Here is a 22,363-nt window from a genome sequence, read left to right as displayed (position 1 = left end):
GACAGCAGGGACCCCACGCGGCCTCGCTTTTTCTGTGGAGCCAAACGACAATGCAAACCAAGCAGTCCCTTCTCTCAACGACCCATTTAAAAGCGGTGCAGGTTCAGTGGACACACCACTCAGTGTGACTACAACCAGCTCTGCAGCGGTGCGGCTAACCTGCTGGCAGTGTTTCTTAACTTCCCAACTGCGCGAAGAACGGTTCAACCAGGTTAAACGGAGAAGAATTCTGTCTCTGAGGAGTGAAGACCTTGGTCAATACTGATCTGGACAAATAAGGTAACATTCAATTCAAGGGAGAAAATGTATTCAAGGTGGTGTCTAAAACCAGGACAAAAAGCTGACCTAGGTATAGAGCTCGGGGTGTGACAGACTTTGGGAGAGAGAGGTTAAATGAACCTTCGATAAGGTTCCTTGGAGAAGGGTTAGATTTTAAGCATCCTGTGAAATGCCGAAGTACTGAACCCCAGAAATTAAAACAAAGGGAATTTGAGGGCTAAGCCCCAAGTACACACTATAATGTAGATCCGACTACTCAGAGACTGGTCACTGGGGTCCCTACATTAAGATACACATGTATTCTTGTACACACACGCTAGGCAGGGCTGAGGTTTTCTATGCTGTTTCTGCTGGTCTGGTGCTCCCAAGCAAGCCTCTTGCCCAGTTCTCAGCTCCACAGCCAATCTGATCCTCAGCCAACCACAGACTCCTTCCCTCCATGGACAACCCTTCCTACGTTTTCTCCTTGGGCTGGCCAGCCTTCCTCTGAAAGACCCAGCAGAGGGCTCCTAAAAGTGTGCCGAGGTGTCTGCGCAGAGCCACACAAGGGACCGCCTCTTCTCCACTTCAAGCAGCACCTCCCACAGCTGCCTCACTCGTGGAGGGGCCCAGACCTCGTCACCTCACTTTTCTAACGCTCTCCCTGCCCCCTTCCCAAGGCCATTCTCCACCACCACCTCCTGCGTGAGCGGAGGGTGCCTTTAACCTGGAACTTCCTAATAAGAAAGAAAAAACCATTTTCTTTATACCAACAAGTCTATTGATATTAAGCATAACCCAGTGTGTGTGTTACATATTTTAAAAATGATTTCATTAAATCTATCTAAGTAATTCGTGCACAAAACTTTATATGAAGATGCTCTTATTTCCTGTTAAAGATAGAAAATCTCACCATAGAATAGAAACTACGTAGCATGGAGAAAAAAAATAAACTCATTTTAGAAAAGGTTTAACTGGTTCATTTTCTGACTAGTAGTCCTAATGCTCAATAAACCAGGATAAATCTTTTTTGATAAAAAAGAGCTCACCGTGACACATGCCTTCAGTACTCAGACCTCCACACTTCAGCTGTGATAAACTTCACAGCCAAGCAGGAGTCATCTGAGAGGTGTGACTGAGGAGTTTTTTTTTAATTAATTTTTGTTTGAGACGCAGTCACACGAGCAAGTTAGAAAGACTCCCTTAAGTGTTTTTAGTCAATTGAAAAAATTTTTTGACACTTTTGACTTTTCTGTAGAGACAGAATATTAAATGGGAACTGAAAAACAAAATCTTTCCTTAACAATCCATGAATAACTAGGAGGACTGAGTTAATTACACAATCAATCAAATTAAGTTTGCTTTCAAAATTTTAAATATTTAAGTCCGTATTTATATAATTACATTTTCTCTTCTATTTTTAAATTTTTTTTTTTTTTTTTAAAGATTTTATTTTTTCCTTTTTTCTCCCCAAAGCCCCCCGGTACATAGCCCCCGGTACATAGTTGTATATTCTTCGTTGTGGGTCCTTCCAGTTGTGGCATGTGGGACGCTGCCTCAGCGTGGTCTGATGAGTAGTGCCATGTCCGCGCCCAGGATTCGAACCAACGAAACACTGGGCCGCTTGCAGCGGAGTGCGCGAACTTAACCACTCGGCCACGGGGCCAGCCCCTTAAATATTTTTTTAATTTATTTTTTTTAAAGATTTTATTTTTTCCTTTTTCTCCCCAAAGCCCCCAGGTACATAGTTGTATATTCTTCGTTGGGGGTCCTTCTAGTTGTGGCATGTGGGACGCTGCCTCAGCGTGGTTTGATGAGCAGTGCCATGTCCGCACCCAGGATTCGAACCAACGAAACACTGGGCTGCCTGCAGCGGAGCGTGCAAACTTAACCACTCGGCCACGGGGCCAGCCCTAAATATTTTAAATACGCAAAGAAACATACATTTAAAATTAATAAATGCTGTTAAAATATAAAGTTTACTATGTAAGTTAAAATTTTATTTTTAGATGATGACTATTTCCTTCTAATCAGAGCCTAGTAAAATATTCCCTGATTTTTTTTTTTTTGGAAGATTAGCCCTGAGCTAACACCCACAGCCCTGAGCTAACACCCACTGCCAGTCCTCCTCCTTTTTGCTGAGGAAGACTGGCCCTGAGCTAACATCCGTGCCCATCTTCCTCTATTGTATGTGTGGGACGCCTGCCACAGCATGGCTTGACAAGCAGTGTGTGGGTCTGCACCCAGGATCCAAACTGGCAAACCCCAGACAGCAGCATGCGAACTCAAACACTACACCACCGGGCCGGCCTCCCTGATTTCTTTCGGTGAACTACAGATTATAGAATCACAAGATCAGAAAGTCTGGTTCAACCCCTTACCAATGCTTGAACCTTCTCTATAATGCCCCATCCAATGACTTGCTGGCATCTGTTTGAACATCTCTAGTGACAAAGGAACTCACTACCTCTGAAGTAGTTTGTTCCCACCTTGGGAGGTTCAATTACAAAGTTCTTTATAACAAGCCAAAAATGTATCTTCTGTTAAAATCTGCCCACTTATCCTGGTTTTGTTCCTTAAGATCACACCCAGGCTAATCATATTTGTATAATGGGCAAAAACACAGGCTTAGACCTGGCTTAGAGACTGGATGACTAAAGTGAACTGGTGGCAAGTTCCCGTCTCTCTCTGAGCCTCAGTTTCCCTGGCTGTAAAATAAGGACAATAATAATACCTCCCTGTAGTGTCACTATGAGGACTAAGTGAGATGATGAATAGCAGGGCAGGGCTAGCACACTAGGAAAAGCTCAAGACATGCTCTTGGTGTCATGAGGGACGTCACTCACGAGCCCAGAGTATGTTCTCTCCTCCAGGCCAAACTCCCCCTGCTCCTTCTACTATTTCTACACAAAAGGCTGCAAGTCCATCGTCAGCCTAGGTCTTCTTTGCCTACACGTTTTAAAGTCTGCTGCTCAGTCAATACTAACATAACATATCAAGGGTATTGATCTAAGAGATCTGGTTGCCAAGATTTTTGTTTTGTTTCTTTTAAACACAGTCACATTCCTGACCGAGAGCGCAGGTGGAGCGGAATGAGTGACTCCCTGGTTTGAGTGCATAATACCTCTATGGAATTAATCCATTCCTCTCTCAATTCTGGCATCACCCCCACTTGCTGCTTTTCACTGATATTCATCACCAAACAGCTTCTGATACCTTGTCTCCGTTTATGGGATCTCTCCATCCTTGCCCTTCTCCTCCCCCCGATGCCCTTCCCTCCTGTCTCCTGGATCTGTGCCTACTGATGTGCACGGCAAGGTGGGTGTGTGTGTGGAGCTGGGGGGCAGGGGTATACCTCCTGAGGTCACACTCTCTCCTCATGCCAAATACAGCAAGGAACAGAGACGCTGACCAGCTCAGAGGCTACAGAGCCCATGCTTAACTCTGGGAAGGAAAGACTTTTTAGAATCTATGTTTTAAAAAAAAGGATCTTATTAAGCAAGAGAACAAATGAAAAACCTCTTTCACCATAACATTAGAAACTATCCCTCTCCATTCTAACTCTGGGGCAGGATACAGGAGAGACAGACTCCGAGGGGCGGCAGGGAGGGTGTTTCATGAACGTACAAAGGGTTGCGGCTGTTTCGCCTTGCAGTCATCTTGTAGCCCAATACCTCATCATCTGCCTTAGTAACAAAGGAGTTTGGGCTATTTCTGGAATGACCACACACAACCCCACCCCCTGCCAAGCTCAGCACACTGAGATTAATTTAATCTGCTTCCCGCTCTCCCAGACTGCTTTGCGGCCTGCTAGGGGGAAAGAAGCTTAATAGTGAAACTTGCAAAAACCTGCCCTGCTGGCCCTGAGGCCAGATAAAAGAGACAAAGAAATAAAGAAATACTCTTAGTATTCTTCCTTCCTCATTCTCTTGACCAGTCCCTGGCTGTAAGTGCAGCCGGAGATTCCCACGGGTCTCAATGCCTTTACAGAGAGTCAGACACCTGAATCTGAAAGGTGGAAGCCAGGACACCATCAGTCCAAGAGGCTGCGGAAGGGAAGTAAAGCCGAGCGTCGGGGCGGGGGCGGGGGCGGGGGCGGGGGGGGGGGGGGGGAGGCGTAGAATCTAGCCTTTAATTGAAGCTGACCACAAAGGGCCACGTATTCAGATCAGAATGAACAGAGTAGAATGTGCTGGGGAAGTCATTACACAATGTATGTCTCCGCCTCTAGGCTGCTTCTTGGTTCTGGTTTCATTCACAGGCTCAGGCAGAAATGGCCCTTCGAGGGGCTGGATAAAATATGAAGGACCGCCCAGGGGCCCTGTTTGTGAAATTACCTGCTTCAAGGCTGGTCCCCTATGCTGGCAAGGCAGGGTTCTGAAGCGGGGGGCTATGGCTCAGTCACCTCCATAGCTTCGGGGGCTAACCCAATGTCCAGTATGTGACAGGTATTTGATGTCGGTGAACTGGAATGTATGGACCCCACGGTCTCAGTCTTCACTGTCCACGTGAAGAGTACCGGTCTCCCCAGTCTCAAAACGAGGAACCTGGCACCAGCTGAGATTTGTACATTACTTTCTAAGGCTGTAATAATTTGAGAGCAGCAAGGCTGGCGCCTGCCCACAGGAACAGCATTTCCGGGTACCTGGCTACAGAGAAGAGGAGCTAACCCTCGGCCCACTTCTTACTGGTAGAGCAGGGAGTTTTCCCAAGGGAGACACAGCATTAAGGCGGCCCTAAGGCCCGAGCTCCGGACTCCCCGGCCCTTTTGAAACATTTACGCCGGCTCCAGGCATCTGGACGAGCACAATGACCTCCAGAGGCAGAGGCTGGGAGGCTCCTATAAAAATGGCCTTGCCCTCAGGTCACTTAGGTGTCCAGAGGGGCTGAGCCCTCCTGTCCAGTGAACAGAGGTCATGCCGGACCCAGCTGTGAAAAACCTGAGCCACCTCAGAACCAGCTCTGGTGTTCTTTACATGTACAAACAAGACAAAAATCATCGGTTCGAACATCTTCTCTGGGTCTTTCCGATGGCCTGGCCACTCAATTCCTTTGCCGCTTAGACAGCGGCCGTGAAGACCCGCCCGGCGGCAGAGGAAAGGAAGCGCAGGCAGAGTTCTCCTTCCACCCGCTCCGCCTGCTCAATGGCTCATTTCCACTTTCTCTAGACACGAGGAGAAAGGATGATTTTAACTTCCAAGACTTCTAACTGCCCTCACTTGGCTGCAGCAGGAGTAAAACAGAGCTAACGAAGTTAATAAAGAATTTAAGGAAGCGCAGTAGGTGATAACACGCCTGCAGCGGATCCTGCTCGACAAATGGCAAAACAAGGTCACTTACACAACACAGAGCCTTCTCCCCAGGCCCCTGGCTCTGCAGTCACGCTCACTGTGCCTCAGCCTAGCAGGCCCAGTCATGTGGCCAGGGTGAGTGACAGCAGGATTCCCAAAGAACTGCATGCTCCTGAGACCCCAAGTGGAGCACCTGCGAAGAGACGCCCAGGGAAACCACACTGAGGAGGCATCGAGTGGCTGACGCAGAGCACCTGGTCCGAGCAGCACGCCGCACCACAGCATGGTAAGCTGGGCAGAACACACTGTCCTTGCGGAAAAGTCTGCTGGCCACCCTCCACCATCTCTAGTGATCTTTGGGCCCCTAAAGAAATCAGTACCACTCTGAAAGTGAGGGAGGTAAGATATTTCATAAGCACCAATTTGTTGGCATTGCTACTCGTCCCCTAGGGGAGAGGGTAGGAAAGTGAAGTGGGGAGCGGGGGAGAGCAGGCTGTGCGTGTGTGCGTGTGTGCGCGCGCGCGCGGGTGGGGGGGGGAGGGCAGGAGGGGAAAGGGAGGGGAGGAGGAATGGTGGCTCTATGCTGGGACCCTGACAGAATACATCAATTAGAGATTCATTTGGTTAACAACTTTCTTTAAAATGCAAATATACACCTGCAGTCGTTCACACCTTCCCGTGAATCACTTGACTCAGATAAGCAAATGGTTTTCCTCCCAATTTAGGGACAGAAGGTTTGGTGGAGGGCTGGGGGTAGAGAGATCCTTCTGGATCAGGGGCATCAGACCACAGAAGATTAGAGCGAGAAGGGCCCTGAGTCTAAGATCTCAATTTTCCAAAAGAGGAAAAGTGTGTGTAGCTAAAAGCGTGCATTTTAGAATCAAGGCATGAATGGATGCCCTATATTTGGAAGACAGTATCTTCTAAAACACGCCCAAGGGGAGGTCTTAGTGATGGGAAAACTGTAGGCCCCTTCCCACTCTGGGGTCCCGAGTACCACAACGCAGGGGGTATTAGTGCCAAATGTTTGTCACTTTTTCAATTCTGGGAAGGACTGCGCTGTCAGACACACAAGAAGTCCTTGCCTCGAGGACACACAGCAGGCTGCGGCTCGCTCACAGGGCGGCTCCTCAGAGCACCTTCCTCGGCTCTGCAAACAAGGGCAGCCTGCTCCGAAAGACCTCTCCCTGCAGGGGAAGAACGGCTGGGACAGCAGGCTCCTCTGGGGCACTTGGCTGAGGAAAGGGGAGCTTTTCCCCACAGGAGGGCAAGGCCTGGGTCCACACCCGGGTTGCAGCAGAGGAGCTGGCCAGCAGAATGAAAGGGAGGCTGAGCTGGGGGGGGAGGGGCCCAGACCTGCCCTCAGTGTTGCTGCAGGACGACCTTGTTAAGTCTGGGTTAAGAGGATTGGAGAGCACACCTGCTTCTCCGGTCTTAAGCATCTGGGCTGAGCGACTCCGGTGACATGACGGAGTCTATGGGGGAGGACTCCTCCTCCTCATGGGCGGCCATTACCATACAGCTGACTTTCGTGCCGTCTCTTAGGACACAGGCAGAGAGAGCAGCCCTCTGACTCACCCCTGAGCCCCAGCTAGAGTGTACATAAGCTGAATTGTAAACAGCTGAATGTTTTCCAAGCTGCCACCCCCGGCTCTGAAGGAAGCAATCAATGGGGCGAACGGGCACCCTCCCCCTGCAGTTCTGGACCACGGGAGCACTGGGGATTTCCAAACAGCTGCAGGAGCTGCTTCCCAGCACACAGGCCCTTCGGCCAGCTCAGACTCAGCAGCAGCACCTGCAGGATTGCAGGTGACTTCCGACAGGACAGGTCAAAGCACCAGGGACTGACAGCCAGCTCTGCCTGCAGGGATCAGGGAGTTTTCAAAAAGAGTTCTACTGAGATGGTGTCCTAGCCCGAGGCTGAGGGCTCCCAGACAGGCTCTTCTCTGGCAGATGCTCTGATTTCAAAAGGCAAGTGTCTGGAAGCGATGGGAGAGGCTCTGCTCTACAGACTCAAGATCACAGGAAACAGGAGGAGGACTGGCAGTGGGAAACAGCCCTGGGTCGGGGTCACACCTGGGTGCATACTCCGGTTCCATCTTTGATTACCTATGTAGCGTCAAGCACCTGCTCTGAGCCTGAGTGTCTCTATCTATAAAAATGAGGATCATACAGCCTATCTTGCAAGGTTACAGTGAGTATTAGGGTTTATATACATAAAATGCCTGGCACTGATTACACTTAGCAGCTGTGCTACATGGCACCAACGACTCTGGGATCAGAAAGGTCCTAGGCTTAAATCCCAGTTTGTAATCCCAGGCAAATTACTCTAGGCCTCAGTTTCCTGAATCTGTAAACTAGGGTACTTATACCTGTCTCATATGGCCACAGTAAGGCTTGAATAAGATAACGCAGGTTCAGCACAGTGGAGAGGTCTCACTTGGCCACAGGAGGGCTAACGTTGCTGAGACCTAAGAGGTGAGAAAGCCGCCCTAACGGCGCTCACTGAGCCTGGCCTCCTGGAGCCCCAGAGCAGAGCTGCTCTTTAACTGGTCCACACTCAGGAATCGTTCAAGTTCCTCAGATGCCTGGGTCTACTCAGGATGTCCCGTCCTTGCTCTTGAGGTGAGGCTTCAGGAAGAAATGTTATTTCCACTTTCACAGTGACTGCCCCATAACAGACATGTGCCTGCCCTTCAGGGCAGATGCACTGTCTGAATCCATCTGCAACAGTGACTGACCCGCAGGACAAGACCACCACCAGATTCCCTTTCTACACAGTTCTGTCATGCAGAGGTCCAAGGGATCACACAGATGCTGCAGAAGAACCCCAGAAACCAGAAAAGAGGAAACTCTGGAACAAAGAGCCACTTTACCTAGAGAAGAGTAAATACATGGAACTTGTAATGGCAGGAGGTGGTTTAGCCTACGAAAAAAATCATGGAAGACGCATTTATAACAGTTAAAAAAACCCCTAGAAATGTTCAATAAATTCCCTAATTATTTTCAGGTTGATAACAAGGAGAGGCCACCATGTTGCCCGATGTGGTGCCTTATTTATTTGCCAGTTGCAGAATGGGGGGGCTCGGGGGGGAGGAGGGAGATGGAGGAAGCTAAGCCTCATCTGTCCTGTCTGTATAATGGGATAGATAATACTTATCTTGCAAATCAATCTGCCTGATAACTTCTGCTCCTGGAAAACATTGCCCTCTTCCTTCCTGCAACCGGTCTCTAAGTTTTCAATCACCCTACTTTGCTCCCGATCAGCTGATAGAACAGATTAATACTGACTACTGGAGCCCTGGAAATGTGGACTTCATTGATTTTTTAAAAAATGGTATGTGATTCACATTAATTTTAAAGTGTCATTTGCTTTGAATGTTTAAAAATGTCTTAACATAGCTGTGTGGATCTAGGCCACATATAGATGGTTTTGAATATGCTAAAGATATCAATAACTAGGGATAATTATACAGTATTTGAGACATAATAGCCATGCAACTAGACTTTTAAAAATAACTCCCAGCAGTCACGAACTCTCGTTTTCTTGCCAACAGTCTCAATATTCAGAATCAGGCCTGGTCCTCCTAAACTACTGGAGAAGAGCTGGTTATGACATGGCATCTCATAGTCCATCTCTTCTTAAGAGAAGCTATAGTAAATTTCACTGCTAAGAAGAAAATCATCCAAGAAACAGCTATTCACTTTAAAGAGAGTCATAATAGCAAAGTGGGACTCTCCTCAACATCTGGATTCATCTCAGAACACTGGCAATCCCTACTTAATAGCAATCATTTCTTCGGCAGATGTAGGAAGAAGGTTCTTTTCTTCTGGACTTACCTAAATTTAAAAAATCATTCGGAAGTTGAAAGAACAGGAAAGCACATCCTTTTTCACTAACAATAAATAATTTGAAAGAGGAAGGAAAAAAAAAACTCTTTAAGTTTACTATCTGGCCCAGACCGTCTTACAATGAATCACACAGCAATAATTTATTTACGCTGTGTTTACTATACTTTTTATCTTAAAAAACGAATCATTTTTAATTGTATAACTCTTGATTAACTATGAAACAGCCCATTTCTTGACCATGTCAATTACATTCTACTTTTGTTATTGCCCAGGAAAAAAAGTCCAGAATCTGTTATGACTGTTGTCTTAGATGAACAAACGGTTGATTATTTTCCTAACAATTTCTAAACTGTCATAAAGTTGAATTAAAGATGGTTTGCCTCTGAATTTCTAAGTATCAAATCAGTGTCCTGATGTAGCTAGTAATTCAAACCGAAATTTTTAAATAAGTCAACGCTTAAAATGAAACCTGCATCTATTTGAGGTGTGAATAAGTAAAGTTATCTTAAACAGGCACACGTTTTTATTTTTTAATAGAAAACAGACCCAAAAAGAGTCTTTCTAACTGGTGACTCAGACTGTAGTCTAAACCATGTCATAAAAGCACTTAAAACATAAATCTACATACGTTCATGCCTCTGCCTTCAGGGGGTAGCCCAGCTTTGGTTTCCATCACACAAGGTGCTAACTCACTGCTGAGAGAGTCATGTCTGTTCCCGGCACAAAGGCCTCAGGAGAGGAGATTGCATAAGGCAGCCAGCCCTCGGCCTGCTTTTCCACGGGGGTGGAAAACACAAAGCATCCCTCTACAACCACTTTTCTGTGAGATTCCTCCTGACCACAGAAAATCATCATCTTCATCTTCCATTTGCAAAATGGCACAAAGGGAATAAAAGCGAAACTATCATTTATGAAGACTCCTTATTCTCATTTCCCTATGCTCATCTCTAGCAGATGTATCTTTTCAGAAGACAATCTTTTTGAGGAAGGGACCAAATCTGTCTGGAGATTAAAGGGCACTGAACAGCTGGCAGAAATTTAATATAAACTCGGGCTGACTCAAGAGAGGGAAAAAACCCTTGGTAAATATCATACTAACATGGAGCTGAATCACCACGAACCATACCAGAACTGGAATCACCACCCTATTCCCTACTTTTTAAATTTAAATTTTATTTTCCCTTACTGATCCTTGCTAGCTGAAAGTGAAGGACTTTGACAGGAAGTGGGTAAACTTTATTTGGCAAATGGTTATCAAATGTCTAGCATGTGGCCCAGAGCCCAAAGGAGGACAGAGACTTAGAGGAAAAGCCTAAGGCAGTCAAGTTACCCTCTTCATATATTCACAGCAGGAAAAAATGGAGACGAAAGACATGCGTGAACTCACAGGTAGAGGTTCTTAATTCTGAGACAATAATCTTTTTTCGTTTTCCTTAAATGAGAAAACCTAGAGAAGAGACAGCCTATGTAAGAGCACGCAAGACCAGAGGCGAGAACAGTTCAGTTTTATAGGATCATCCATCCATTTCTTGCTCTCCTCTTAGTTTATTCTCTCTTCCTCTGAAAGATCAGAACCCAGAGATCCAAAGCATCCGAGACAGGAAATGAGTAAGGCAGGAAAAAGGATGTGGTCTGAAAAAGACTGGATTCTGGGGCTGAGCCAGAGAAAGTAACAGGCACAGGGTCACAGATGGGGGAAGGGGTCTTGATGGCAGGAAGAGAAGTGTCAGGGTCAGTTGGCTTAGAAAAAAAGGTGGTGTCAGAGGGGATATGTCTGTGGAAGCATAATGACACTTTCCTAAAAGGTTCTCCTCCACTGAAATACAGAGAAACAAGGGCTGAAGAAGCCTCCAGCCGGGAGAATCACTACTGAGACAGGAGGAAGAGCGAGAGCTTCCTCTGTAGTTTAAGGGAAGTGAAATAATACACATGGAGTGCACTGGACAAAGGTAAATCAGAAATTCAGCCAGGACCTGGAAGAGAAGTGGAAAGGGCTGAGAAATGGTACACGATGAAACGCCAACATTCATTAAGCATCTATCTGCCACATACCAGTCAAACATCAGCTAAAAACAAAACCAAAAACAACCCACTTTCTCAAGATTAAGGCTGGAAAAGAAAGGCATCTATTCTTGCCAGTGTGATGGACAAGCCTGGAAACAGACCTTGGGTGGGCTGGGAGGCAGAGCTCACGTGATGACGTGTGCCTGGAAAGGGCAGGTGCCAAGAGAGCACCACTACCCATCTGCTGGACCATCTACGGAGCCAGCCAGCCCTTGTGAACGAGCCAAACGAGAAGCTCTGGTTCCTGCCTGCCAGGGACTGGAACTCAGGTATGGAAACAGTGGAAAACAGTTTATCAGCTGATTCAAAGGTATGGCTATTTTTAAATGGAGACCCAGATGTTGGGGGCTATGTGGGAAAACCACTTTTATATTCCCCACAGGGCTTAGGACGGTGCTTTACATGAAGCAGGAGCCTAATAAAGGTGTGTTAAATCTTACCGAGTGAAACCAAACTACTTAACATAGAATCTCTTGCCCTACAGTCAACACAGTAAAGTTACTTTCTTTCTATTCTAGAGTCAAAATGATATGAAGCCCTACATCCCTTGTGACCCAAACCTAGGCCCTAATCAACAGACACTGCCACAGGTCTGCCGCCCTGTCCTGGAATAAGAGATGGGGAGGGTAGGGGGAAGAAATATAGGAGCAAGAAGGAATTTCCTTGCCTCATTAGCCTGTAATTTTCAGACTCACCTAGAAATCCTGGCAGTTCCAACATTTGGGTTGACTCAGGAGGGGAAGAAAAAATCCCAGGTGAATGATAATTGGATTACCCAGTTATGCCCCAGAGCCAAATGGCTGGAAAAGGCCAGGACAGCAGGGTCTGATACAGTTAAAGTGACATTATCTACTAAACCAAAAATCAAGACACTGGGGCTGATAGACAATGAGATGGAATATTTTAACTTGGGGCTGTCCTAGAAAAATCGGGGACATATGGTGTATTTAGGTCGGGGGTTTATTTCACAACAAGGGATCCTCTGGGCCCAGTATGCTAATGGAGGGGATTAAAGACCGAGGAGGGGAGCTATCTAAGGGGAAAGCTGTCACTGAAGCAGGAAAAAGAATAAAAGAGTGTGTCTGTAGACAGCACGGAAAGAAAGTAAACATCGTAGGTATGGAGTAGGAAGGAAAGTTGATCAGAGCTGAAAGCCAGTCAGTGCAATCTGTTCAGGCGTGGAAGGAGGGGTGGGGGAGAGCTGGGGAGGGTCGGCATGGTGGGGTATCACCGGCACAGGTTGGGAGCCGACAATACAGGAGCCAGGGGCTAGGAGTTCAGACTGTAGCTTCGCCATTAGTTTGCAACCTGACCTTGGGCAAATTACTTCCCTCTCTGTGGACCTCAATTTAAATAGAAAATCTCACAGATCCCGATTTTAAAGTAAAGAATCCACAACATACTATACCTTCATTTGGCATGGGAAGGAGAGAAAACGCTCTTCTAAAAATGGAAGAGGACAGACACAGAACAGCTTGTCCCTTTCCATCCAATTAAAAACCTCCTGAGACTGAACTAGATTAAAAACAAAACTCTCCGGCGAAGCCGCAGGCCCTCCAAGATGGGCAGCCTCCTACCAAGAGAGTACAGCCGATGCCAGCAGCCTTGCCCCCAGACGGACCGTCCACCCCCCGGTAAACCGCCGTCCCGGGAGGCCGGGGGCGGGGGGGATGGGGGCGTGCGGGGACTCGGGTAGGGTAGGGACGGGGACACACGGAAGCGTCTGGCAGGCCGAGGTTGACACAGCGGCTTCCGGGGGAGTGCGGGGCAGGCAGGGTCCCGACGAGAGGGGGAGGCGCAGGACACCTCCCAGGCGCCGAGCGGGCGAGAGTCGCGGGCTGGCACGGCCTGGCAGCCGCGCAGGCCCGGGCCAGGAGTGGCACCGGAGGGCGGTGCCCGGTCTCCAGCGCGCGAGCGCGGCCGCCCACCCGCTCCTGACCCAGCCACCCCCCGCCACGGGCACTGACCTGTCCAGGGCCCGGCTGGGCCTGGCCGGGCGGGGCCTACGCAGCCCCTCGGCCGGGCGCCGCCTGGCGCGGGGTCCCGGGCCCGGGCGGGCCGCCTCCTCTCCGCCGGGAGCCTCCGAGCCGGGGCCCGGGGCTGCCGCGGCGCATCCGACCGCACCGGCCGGGCCGGCGTCGACAAAGGGCGGCGGGGGCGCGAGGCCGCGGCGGGGGCGCGGGCGGCGGCCGGATTGCGCGCGCGCGGCGGGCGCTCGAGGGCTGCAGCCGCCGCGGAGACAATGCGGCGCGTCCCGGCAGGGCTCCCGCGGCCGCCTCCGCCGGGGGCGGGGCCGGGCCGGCGGGGCGGGGCCTCCGGGGGGCGGGGCGCCGGCGCGGAAGCGGGGCCGCGCGCTTCCTTTGTGCGGCCGCCGCCCCGCCCCGCGCCCTCCGGAAGGCGCCCCGGGCCGGCGGCCGCGCGGGGACATCGGCTTTCGGCGTGGGGAGGCCGCCGCGCCACGAGGACGTTTGTCCTCGCCCGGCAGACGTCCCCAGTGGCGTGGTGGCCAATTCGGGGGCAATACTAATAACAACTCCCAGTAATTGAGTGCTTAGTCTGTGCCAAGCCCCCCATGCACGCGCTCTCACTTAGCGTTCACGATGACCCTCCAAGTAGTCATTATCCTGCCCGCTCGGAACTGAGGATCAGAGGTTAAGTGATGACCGAAGTGACCCAGTTACACCTCCATAAACGGGGATAATGCCTGCTCTTTAGCCTTACCGGGAAGGTTAACTCAGGACATTTACACAAATTGCCTGCAGTGCCTGGCACACAGTTGGAGCCCAATAAATGTTATTTCTCTTCTAAACCACGCCGGTTTAAACGGAATTGTCATGGCTAGGCGCATTCCTTCAGTAGGTATGCTCGGAGCTGTGAGGGATACAAAAGGTGTACAGTGGGACCGTCTCACCCCCGCTGCCAGCTTTACACACGGATCTCTCTCCGGGCTTGACTTCTCTCTATTCCCAACATTTCCCCATTTTCTTGCCTTTCTTAGCATTCCTATTCCCTGTTCCCCCTTTTCCCCTCAGGCCTCTCATCCCTTCTTTTTGTTTCCGTGTTTTACATTTATTTTATACTCCCTGATTGTTTACTGGCTCCCTTTCTTTTCCCCATTCCCTTTCCCCTCTACTATTTTTCAAACTTTCGGAGCCTTCTTTCATTAATATTCACATTTCCTCCCCCTTTCTGCCTTTGCATTTCTTACGCTTAAACATGTGTTGTATAAACGAAGGTAACATGGGATGGAATACTCAGCTTCTCTCGATTCCCCAAACCTGCCCGCACTTTCCTGCCTCCCTGCCTTTACTTCCACTGGTCGCTCCTGGAATGTCCTTTCCCCAGCTCTGCATGTCCAGGTCCTACCTGTCCTCCAAGGTCTAGAACAGTGCTCGGCAAACTTCTTCTGTAAGAGGGCAGAGAGGAAATATTTTAGACTGCGCAGGCCATGGGGTCTCTCTTGCAAGTACTCAACTCTGCTGTTGCAGCAGGAAAGCAACCACAGACAATACATACATGAATAAGGGTGTCTGTGCTCCAACAAAACTTGATTTGTGGACACTGAAATTTGGATTTCTTGTAATTTTCACATATCATGAAATATTATTCTTTGATTCTTAGAAAATTTTTTTAAATGTAAAAACCATTATTAGCTTGTGGGCTGTACAAAAACTGATGATGCCATAGATTCGGCCCTTGGGATGCAGTTTGCCAACCTCTGCTCGGGAACAATGCCACTTCCTTCCTGCAATTCCTGCAATCTATCCTGATAATCTCCATTTGGTGGTAACTTTCCCTCTGAACTTTAAAAGCACTTACCTATAATCCTTCTATGGCATCGATCCCATTTTAGTTTTATTGTCTGCTTTTTCCCTGTGCATTTCTCATCTTTCGCAGCAGACCTTAAACTCCTTGAAGGCAGGGTACAGATCTTATTTCTCTATGTATACCTCTCATCCCACAGTGCTTTGCACGGAGCAGGCATTCAAACACATACAGAATGGATACATATGTAGGTCTTGGGTAGCTGACAACTGTTTCCACCGGGCAAAGCTTACTTGTCTCATGAGATAGTAGTCAGGAGCAGGATGCTTGTTATACGTATATCATCTTGATTAGATTTCAGAAGGAGATGTTTGAGAGCTTTGTAGACAAGAGGGAGAAAGGCAGACGGATGCCAGTTCATTTAGGGGTTGTTGGATAACACGTACTCAAAGAAAGAATATTGATTAGCACCAACCTGCAGACAGGGCATGCGTCCTCAGTCAGGTCCTATGAGCAAATTGGTTAAAGACAAAGAAAACATACTCTCTAGCTTACAGATGGCAAAGTGAAGCAGAGGCGTTAGTAGGATGAATAACAAAATTCACATGTAAAACATTCCTGCCCCATGACATATTCTCTCCGTGCCTCAGTTTTCTTATCTTTAAAATGGGGATGATAAAAGTCCTTGCCCCAGAGGGCTACTGTAAGGATTAGAGGAGGAAATACATGGGATGCCTGACAGACAGGGCTCTGTAAACGTTCAATATTAACTATTACTATTTTCTCACTAGGCTGGAGCCATGGGCTAAATTCACAAGATAACACTTAACGGATAGAATTAATTATATTTTGACTTAAACTATAGATTGTACAAGTATGAGCTTGAGGAGACCTGGAATGATAACAGTTCATGTAAAAAGAAACCTCAGAAACGAAAACCCAACCCAGCTCTCTCGATTCAGGTGACACAGTGCTCTGTGAGCAAACATCGCCCTGGGCTGCAGGAGTGAATGTGGGGCCAGAGGGGCAGTGTCCTGAGGAAGGGGGTGAGGGAGTTACACCTGGAGCAAGTCGTGACGCTGCCCTTTCAGAGCTGTGTGACCCGGAGCCTCTTCGAGCTTTTGTTTCCTCCTCTGCATAACGGGGACAGAAATATTTCTCTCTCAGGGTTATCATGAGAAAGGAAAACTTAGAGCAGCACTTGGGACATAGTAGATATTCAAAAAATGGTACTTCCTCCCTCCCATACCATGCAGATGTAGCAGACAGGCTTATAAAGCTAGGTGCAGCCAACTGTGGAGATGAGTGGCTTTTTATATTTGAAATCAATGTGCTTAATTTGGGGGATCGCACTTTAAGAGAATTAATGAAAAGGTGGAGTGTGGCAAGACAAGAATGCGATGTCTTGACATGTGATGGGTAAAAAAATGAAAAAAGTCTCAGATATTTAGGCTAGAGATTTTCTCTTTTTTTAATGGGAAGGAGAGGAAAGAGACACGATAACTGTCTACGAACACCGAGGGAGATGGACTCTGTTACAATCCACAAGACAGAATCACAACCAGTGATGGAAGTTCCAGGAGAGCGAGTTAACTTAAACTTAAGTTTTGGCTTAATTTAAGGAGTAACTTTCTGATAATTGGAGCAATTCCACAATGGAACGGGCTGCTTTTCAAAATGGCGAACCCCTTATCACTGCAAGCGTGCCAAGAGAATGGATGACCTCCTTCCTGTTTGTTAATTTTGCTAATGTTCTTTCTCCATCTTCTTTTGCTTTCCTTCTCTTTGACCCCGCCCTCCAGTCCTTAGAAGACATTTCTAACCTCTCTCCGGCTTTGTCCCAAAGCACTTTTCTTCGCATTTCTTCTTCTTCAGTTTCCAACCTCTTTTGCTCTTGGCTCTCCCCACCCCCACTCCCAGTCTAGACTTAGTCCAATGACGGGAACTGCCTCCCTGAGTTGTAGGTGGCCCATGCTCAGAATGTCCCTGGGATCTCACTAGGACTGTGTTGCACACGGGCAGATGAGGAAGGAAAGCAAATGGATCACTGCGGAGGTGCTCTGTGCCCTCCTGTCAGGGCAGAAGGACCCAGGGGTACTCTGTGACCCTCCCGTCGGGGCAGAGGGACCCAGAGGAACAGCTGTGACTCTCCCATCAGGGCCGAGTCTCCCGAAACCCAGGTCATGGAGAAGTCCACTTGTCACTGGGCATGCACAGACAGACAGACGGGGATCCCAGAGCTGAGCACAGTCCCTTCAAAGATGCTTTCCATGAGCTGAACCCATTCTGATCCCCTCTGGGTCCCCCCAGGCGTTTCCCTCATCTTTGAGCTACACAGCCATCTGGTCATATTTCCAATTTCAGGAACTCCCTCTCATACCAAACAAAGCAGAGAACCGAGACAACTGGAAACCTGTCTGAACTCTTAACTTGGCATATGGATATGCAGACACATCTGACAGTGATGACATGTAGGCCTCAGTCTGGACCTAGAACTTTCAACTCTCCTTTTCTTCCTCTATCCTTTTCCTCTTAAGCCTTCTGAGCCCCCTTTCTTTATCCTTGGTTTATCTTCTCATTTCCTCCTCTGTTTCCACCTACCCGGCTTCCTCGTTGCGTCTTTGGGCTTGCAATGGTTTGCCCTCCCATTCCAGATGCCCAAGCGAAAGGTGCCAGGGGAGGGCAAGGAGGGCTGACTCTCTCCCCTCCCCCAAGGGCCCCACTACACTTCATACCGTGAGCTGGGGACTGCTGGATGTTAGGGCTCTTGGGTACAGGAAGGCCACCAGGCATGGCAGTGACGATGGCTTGCTGATGCGGTGATGGGCCAGACCGAGTCTCAGGCACACTCTTCTCCCCGGGCACCACTTCCTTCCAGTCATCTGGGGTGCACTGCTGGGGCTGTTAAGGGACAGGACAGAGACGGCCTTCTCGTGAATTACCTCTACATTTGTGGACACTTCCTCTGTTTCTGTGGAGCTTGGGTAGAAGGCAAGGACAATAAGACTCAGCCAGCCCCAAATTAGGGAGAGGCCCCTTTTCTTTCTTGAAATACTCAGGGAGGACTTCAACACTCAGCCCCCCCACCCAGAAACACATCCACATGGGGGCCGCGGGATTGTCTGAGCTGTATCTTCCCGTTTGTGCCCTGGACCTTGGGACTGGCTTACTCACCGCCGGTGAAGCAGGCTGCAGTTGCAAGATGACAGCGGAGGCGTGCTGGAACCTGCGTTGAGGGGTGTGGGACAGGCCCTCGGGATATCCATTGTGAGGTCCAACATCTGGTGTGGGCAGGTGACATTGCTGAGTGCTGCCAGGCTTGTGCAGATTGGCAGCGGGGCACTGGAGAGGCAGAGTGGACGTAACTGGGCCTAGTGGCATGGCATGAGCTTCCGGGCCGGGCTGCAGGGCCAAGCTGGGAGGGATGGAGGCCAGCTGTGGGTGGGACTGGGTTTGGAGTGCAGGCCGTGACTGCTGGGGCTGCTGCTGCTGCTGCGGTGGCTGCTGTTGCTGCTGTTGGATCACAAACTGGGGCTGCAGGTGCTTTGAGGATGGCTGTGGGAGGAGCTGGTGTGGCTGGAGCTGAGCATAGGCTGCAGGGGGAAAGACCAGGTTGGGTGGCATGGCTGGGCCTCATCTTCTGCTATGTCCCCCCAACTGTGCTCCCTCCCACATCCGCAGAAAGAAGGCTTCCCAGACTCGATGTTTCTTGTTTTCATCTCTTTCATCTTTCACCCAGAGCCTGGCCTGATCATGGCCATGGCCCAACTTCCTCTCTCTGTTTCCTTGCTTTCTTCCTATGCCAGAACATTGGGCCCTTGGCTGTCCTTCAAAGCCCAATGCAAAACTCGCCTCCTCTGTGAAGCCTTCCTTGATCGTTCCAGCTGTTCAGAGAAACACTGGATTCTACAGTGTGCCATGTTCGCTCTCTCCTCCGTGCCCTTTTCTCCATGCCTGCACTATGTGCAGCCTCCCAGCACACAGCCCAGCTCTGTATGGCTAGTTTTCAGTCTCCCTGCTGGCTCTGCCCAGGCTAGGCCTCCTCCAGGAAGCGCCAGTCGCACACAGTGGTCCTCAGACTCTGGCAGGAGGCAGACAAGGGCTGGACTACCAGGTCCTTCTGTTACATACTGTGGGACCTCGGGCTAGCGGCTTAACTTCTCTAGGCCTCAGCTTCCTTGTCTAAAAATTGGAAATACAAATAGTTCCTGCCTGGAAAGTTGCTGTAAGGATGAAATAAGAAAAAACTGTGCGAATAAAATGAGAGAAAATGACTTAATGTGTGTAGCACAGTGTCTGGAACACAGTCACATCCAATCATCTCTAGCCATAATCAAAATTATTTGAGTCTTGGTTTAGGTTCTCGAAGCATCCTGGGCTTACCTGTATCATAATAATGTGTATTGCACTGGGTTATAACTGTTTCTTAGCTATCTTCCCTTCCAGATCGTGAACCTCTTGTGGTCAGAAACTATGATGTATCTCTTTATCCAGAACCTCACATAGTGCCAGACATTAGATGGGTGCTAAGTAAATAAACTTATTGTCCTGAACTGGAATTCATTTGTCGCCATTTGCTCCTGGCCTTTGCTGCTCCCATTTAAACCAGGCTGACTCTGAAGCGAGGATTCTTGTACTTTTCGGTAATCCTTCCAGTGTCTGGCTCACGCCTGGTATACAGTAGGGATTCAGAAAACTCAGCGCAGAGATGGATTGTCCTCACACTGCTCACTCTCTGTCTAGTGACATCCAGGCCAGCTTAGCATGAGGGCAGCTTGGCTAAGTCTGTCCTGCCTGGCAGCGGCCCTCCACAGAGGCTCCAGAGCTGCAGAGCTGGCAGAGAGAGGCTGTGCTGTGCAAATGCACAGAGCCCACAGCTGGAAGCTCACAGATGGATTTTTACAAAGGCTCCTAGCCAATGAGGATAAAGGCAAGTTCTGGGTCCCGAGCTAACATTTTAAAAGGATCGTGTGACACTTACAGGTGCAAAGTAAGCAGATTTCAAACTGAGTTAGGGGAGGTACCTTCTTTCTTGAATTTTGTCGGTTTACATGCAAGTTTCTATCTATCTCAGCCCAACACAGAGTTCCAAGCAGAATGCCAATGGGAATGGAAGGGAAAAGACGGAAACAAGAGGTGTGAAGGAAAAACAAAGTGGTCCTTGGTGATGACTGCTGTAGGCAGACAAAGGGGGAATACGGATGGCCTGCAAGGCTGGAGTCTAGACGACAGTGTGTGATGGAAGAGGGAAACTCAGACGGCGACGGGGTTTTGAGAGAAATGTGTTGCGCATGCGGTGAAACATCCAAATGGAAATGGCCTGCAGGCATTTGGTGATTATAAGTTGCCCCTGACCCCAACCTAAGCCTTGTCTCCTAATTCCACACTGCATAGCTCAAAACTTAGCAATCAGGCAAAGATGGTTAATCAGGGAAACTTAACCATCAGGACTTTTTAAGAAGAGTGTCGATAAGGCACCTGCGAGACCCTGCAGATGCCACAGAGTGCCCGGTCAGGCTCCAGCAGCCAAAACGATCCACAGAATGACGGGCAGATCTTTTTCAATCATTATGAAACTCAAGAAAAACTTTTCTCCCTTAATACAGAATCATGAATTCCTGCCCCGGAGCAGAATCACTCTGGGGGCTGCCCGTCTGTGGTGAGAACTGGAGATGGCACAGGTCAGAGAGGCTAAGAGGGTCAGTGGCATGTTCCAGGACTCACTGTGTGGCCTGAGACAGGTCCTTTCCCTTCTCAGTGCTTCAGAGTTTTATCTGTGAAACAAGAGGTTTGGGCTGGCTGATCTCACAAGTCTGTTCCGGCTCTACAATTTGTTGGGGGTAGCTATGGCAGGAAAATAACTTAAAATTCAGGATTTAGCCGGTGGAAAAAAGAAAGTTAAAGAGGAAAAGGTTCCAGATCTCTGGAGCATAAAGAGTACAGTTAGGACAATATACGTTTGTTTCCCACGATGGGGAAAGGCAACTGCTGGCCTCCTGGCCCCCTCTCCCTGCGCCTCCCGTCCTGTCCCACTCTCTCCCTCACTCTGTGCTGCTTGTGGAAAACCGAAGGCCATTGTTTAGAACAAATGATGCTAGTATATGCCAAGGCTGGGAACAAAGCTCAGGCAAACTTAGATAAGTTCATAGATCGAAGACCCCAAGGTACTTTGGGGGGAGTGAACATCCTTAACTTTTTGAGGTTAATAGAAAGCAAAAATCATGATTTAACTCCAGCATTATCCTGGGTCAAAAGTCCTTTTATTTAAAGCATTGCAGTAACTTTCTAATTGGTCTTTCCGATTCCAGTTTCTTCTCTCTGTATTCCACCTCATAGACAGACTGCAGATTAATCTTCCTGGTGCACAGATCTGATCTCTGATTAAAAGCCATCAGGACTCTCCTTTGTCTGCGATTGTCTAAAGCGCCTGGCATTCAATATCTTCTTATAACATAAACTACCCTTTTAATTTTTATTATTTCTTTGATTCAAGCCATCTCTGTTCACTGTCCCCCAGATAGAGTTTATGCCTTGTCTTGTACTGTCTAGAGTGCCACACATCAAAGCCTTGTCATCTGTTCCCTGGATGTCCCTTAGAGCCCACAGGACTCTTCCCCTTCTCTGAGCTGCCCCGAGGTCTCTGCTTTGCGCTGCCCTCAGAGACACGGCGTTTCCAGCAGTCGAGTGTGGGCTGTCGGGTCAGAATGCTGGGATTCGAATCCTAGCTCTGCCCCTTACCAGCACTGGGACGCTGGGCAAGTTACTGGACCCCTCTCTACCTCTGCACTGTCCTCTTCAGAATGGGGGTGATAATGACACTTCTCTTGTAGTTATTTCAGTAAATGCCTTCTCTCCTTTAGTAGGCAGAATTTATGTGATTCGTCTGTTTCTTCTAAAGTACTGCTCAATCAGCATTGCTGAATGAATGAATGAATGAATGACAACATGGTGGGACTCCAGCTTGTCTGTCTCACCAAACTTTTCCTCTTCAGAGCCAGAGCATGGACAAGATAGGTGCAACCCTGCAGGCCATTCTCGCTTTATCAGCATTCTGGTTTATTGAAGACCCTCCTCCTGTCCAACCTCTGCTCCAACCTTCACCTTCAGTAGCCTTCAACCACCCTAATGGTTCT

The 22,363-nt window shown here is 48.8% G+C and overlaps 2 protein-coding genes and 1 long non-coding RNA gene across 11 annotated transcripts in view; 2 read left to right on the top strand and 1 right to left on the bottom strand.

Moving 5' to 3' along the window:
• Positions 1 to 22,363, bottom strand: part of PHC2 (polyhomeotic homolog 2) — a 117,101-nt gene that overhangs the window by 10,360 nt on the left and 84,378 nt on the right. For 7 of the 9 annotated variants that reach the window (XM_070249461.1, XM_005607236.4, XM_023633995.2 and 4 more), the window contains 2 exons: positions 18,405 to 18,823; positions 17,966 to 18,131 (listed from right to left, as the gene is read on the bottom strand). In XM_070249461.1, coding sequence (XP_070105562.1) covers positions 17,966 to 18,131; positions 18,405 to 18,823 — 585 coding nt within the window. Of the gene's footprint in view, positions 1 to 12,873; positions 13,407 to 13,432; positions 13,715 to 17,965; positions 18,132 to 18,404; positions 18,824 to 22,363 lie in introns of those variants that run through there. The other 2 variants (XM_023634008.2, XM_070249477.1) reach the window with 2 other exon arrangements.
• On the top strand, positions 4,847 to 9,788 carry LOC111771587 (uncharacterized). The gene is made up of 2 exons (XR_002805499.2): positions 4,847 to 5,835; positions 9,107 to 9,788. It is a non-coding gene; the product is annotated as an uncharacterized lncRNA (long non-coding RNA).
• TLR12 (toll like receptor 12) overlaps positions 12,983 to 22,363 on the top strand; it is a 131,696-nt gene continuing 122,315 nt past the window's right edge. Inside the window, exon 1 of the mRNA XM_005607235.4 lies at positions 12,983 to 13,099. The gene's annotated coding sequence lies outside the window, so the exon portion shown is untranslated. The remainder of the gene's footprint in view (positions 13,100 to 22,363) is intronic.

The sequence above is a fragment of the Equus caballus genome, chromosome 2 (genome assembly GCF_041296265.1).
Source record: "Equus caballus isolate H_3958 breed thoroughbred chromosome 2, TB-T2T, whole genome shotgun sequence".
Classification (NCBI taxonomy): domain Eukaryota; kingdom Metazoa; phylum Chordata; class Mammalia; order Perissodactyla; family Equidae; genus Equus; species Equus caballus.
The sequence above is the reverse complement of the archived record's forward strand: the minus strand, read 5'-3'. Positions and strand labels throughout refer to the sequence as shown.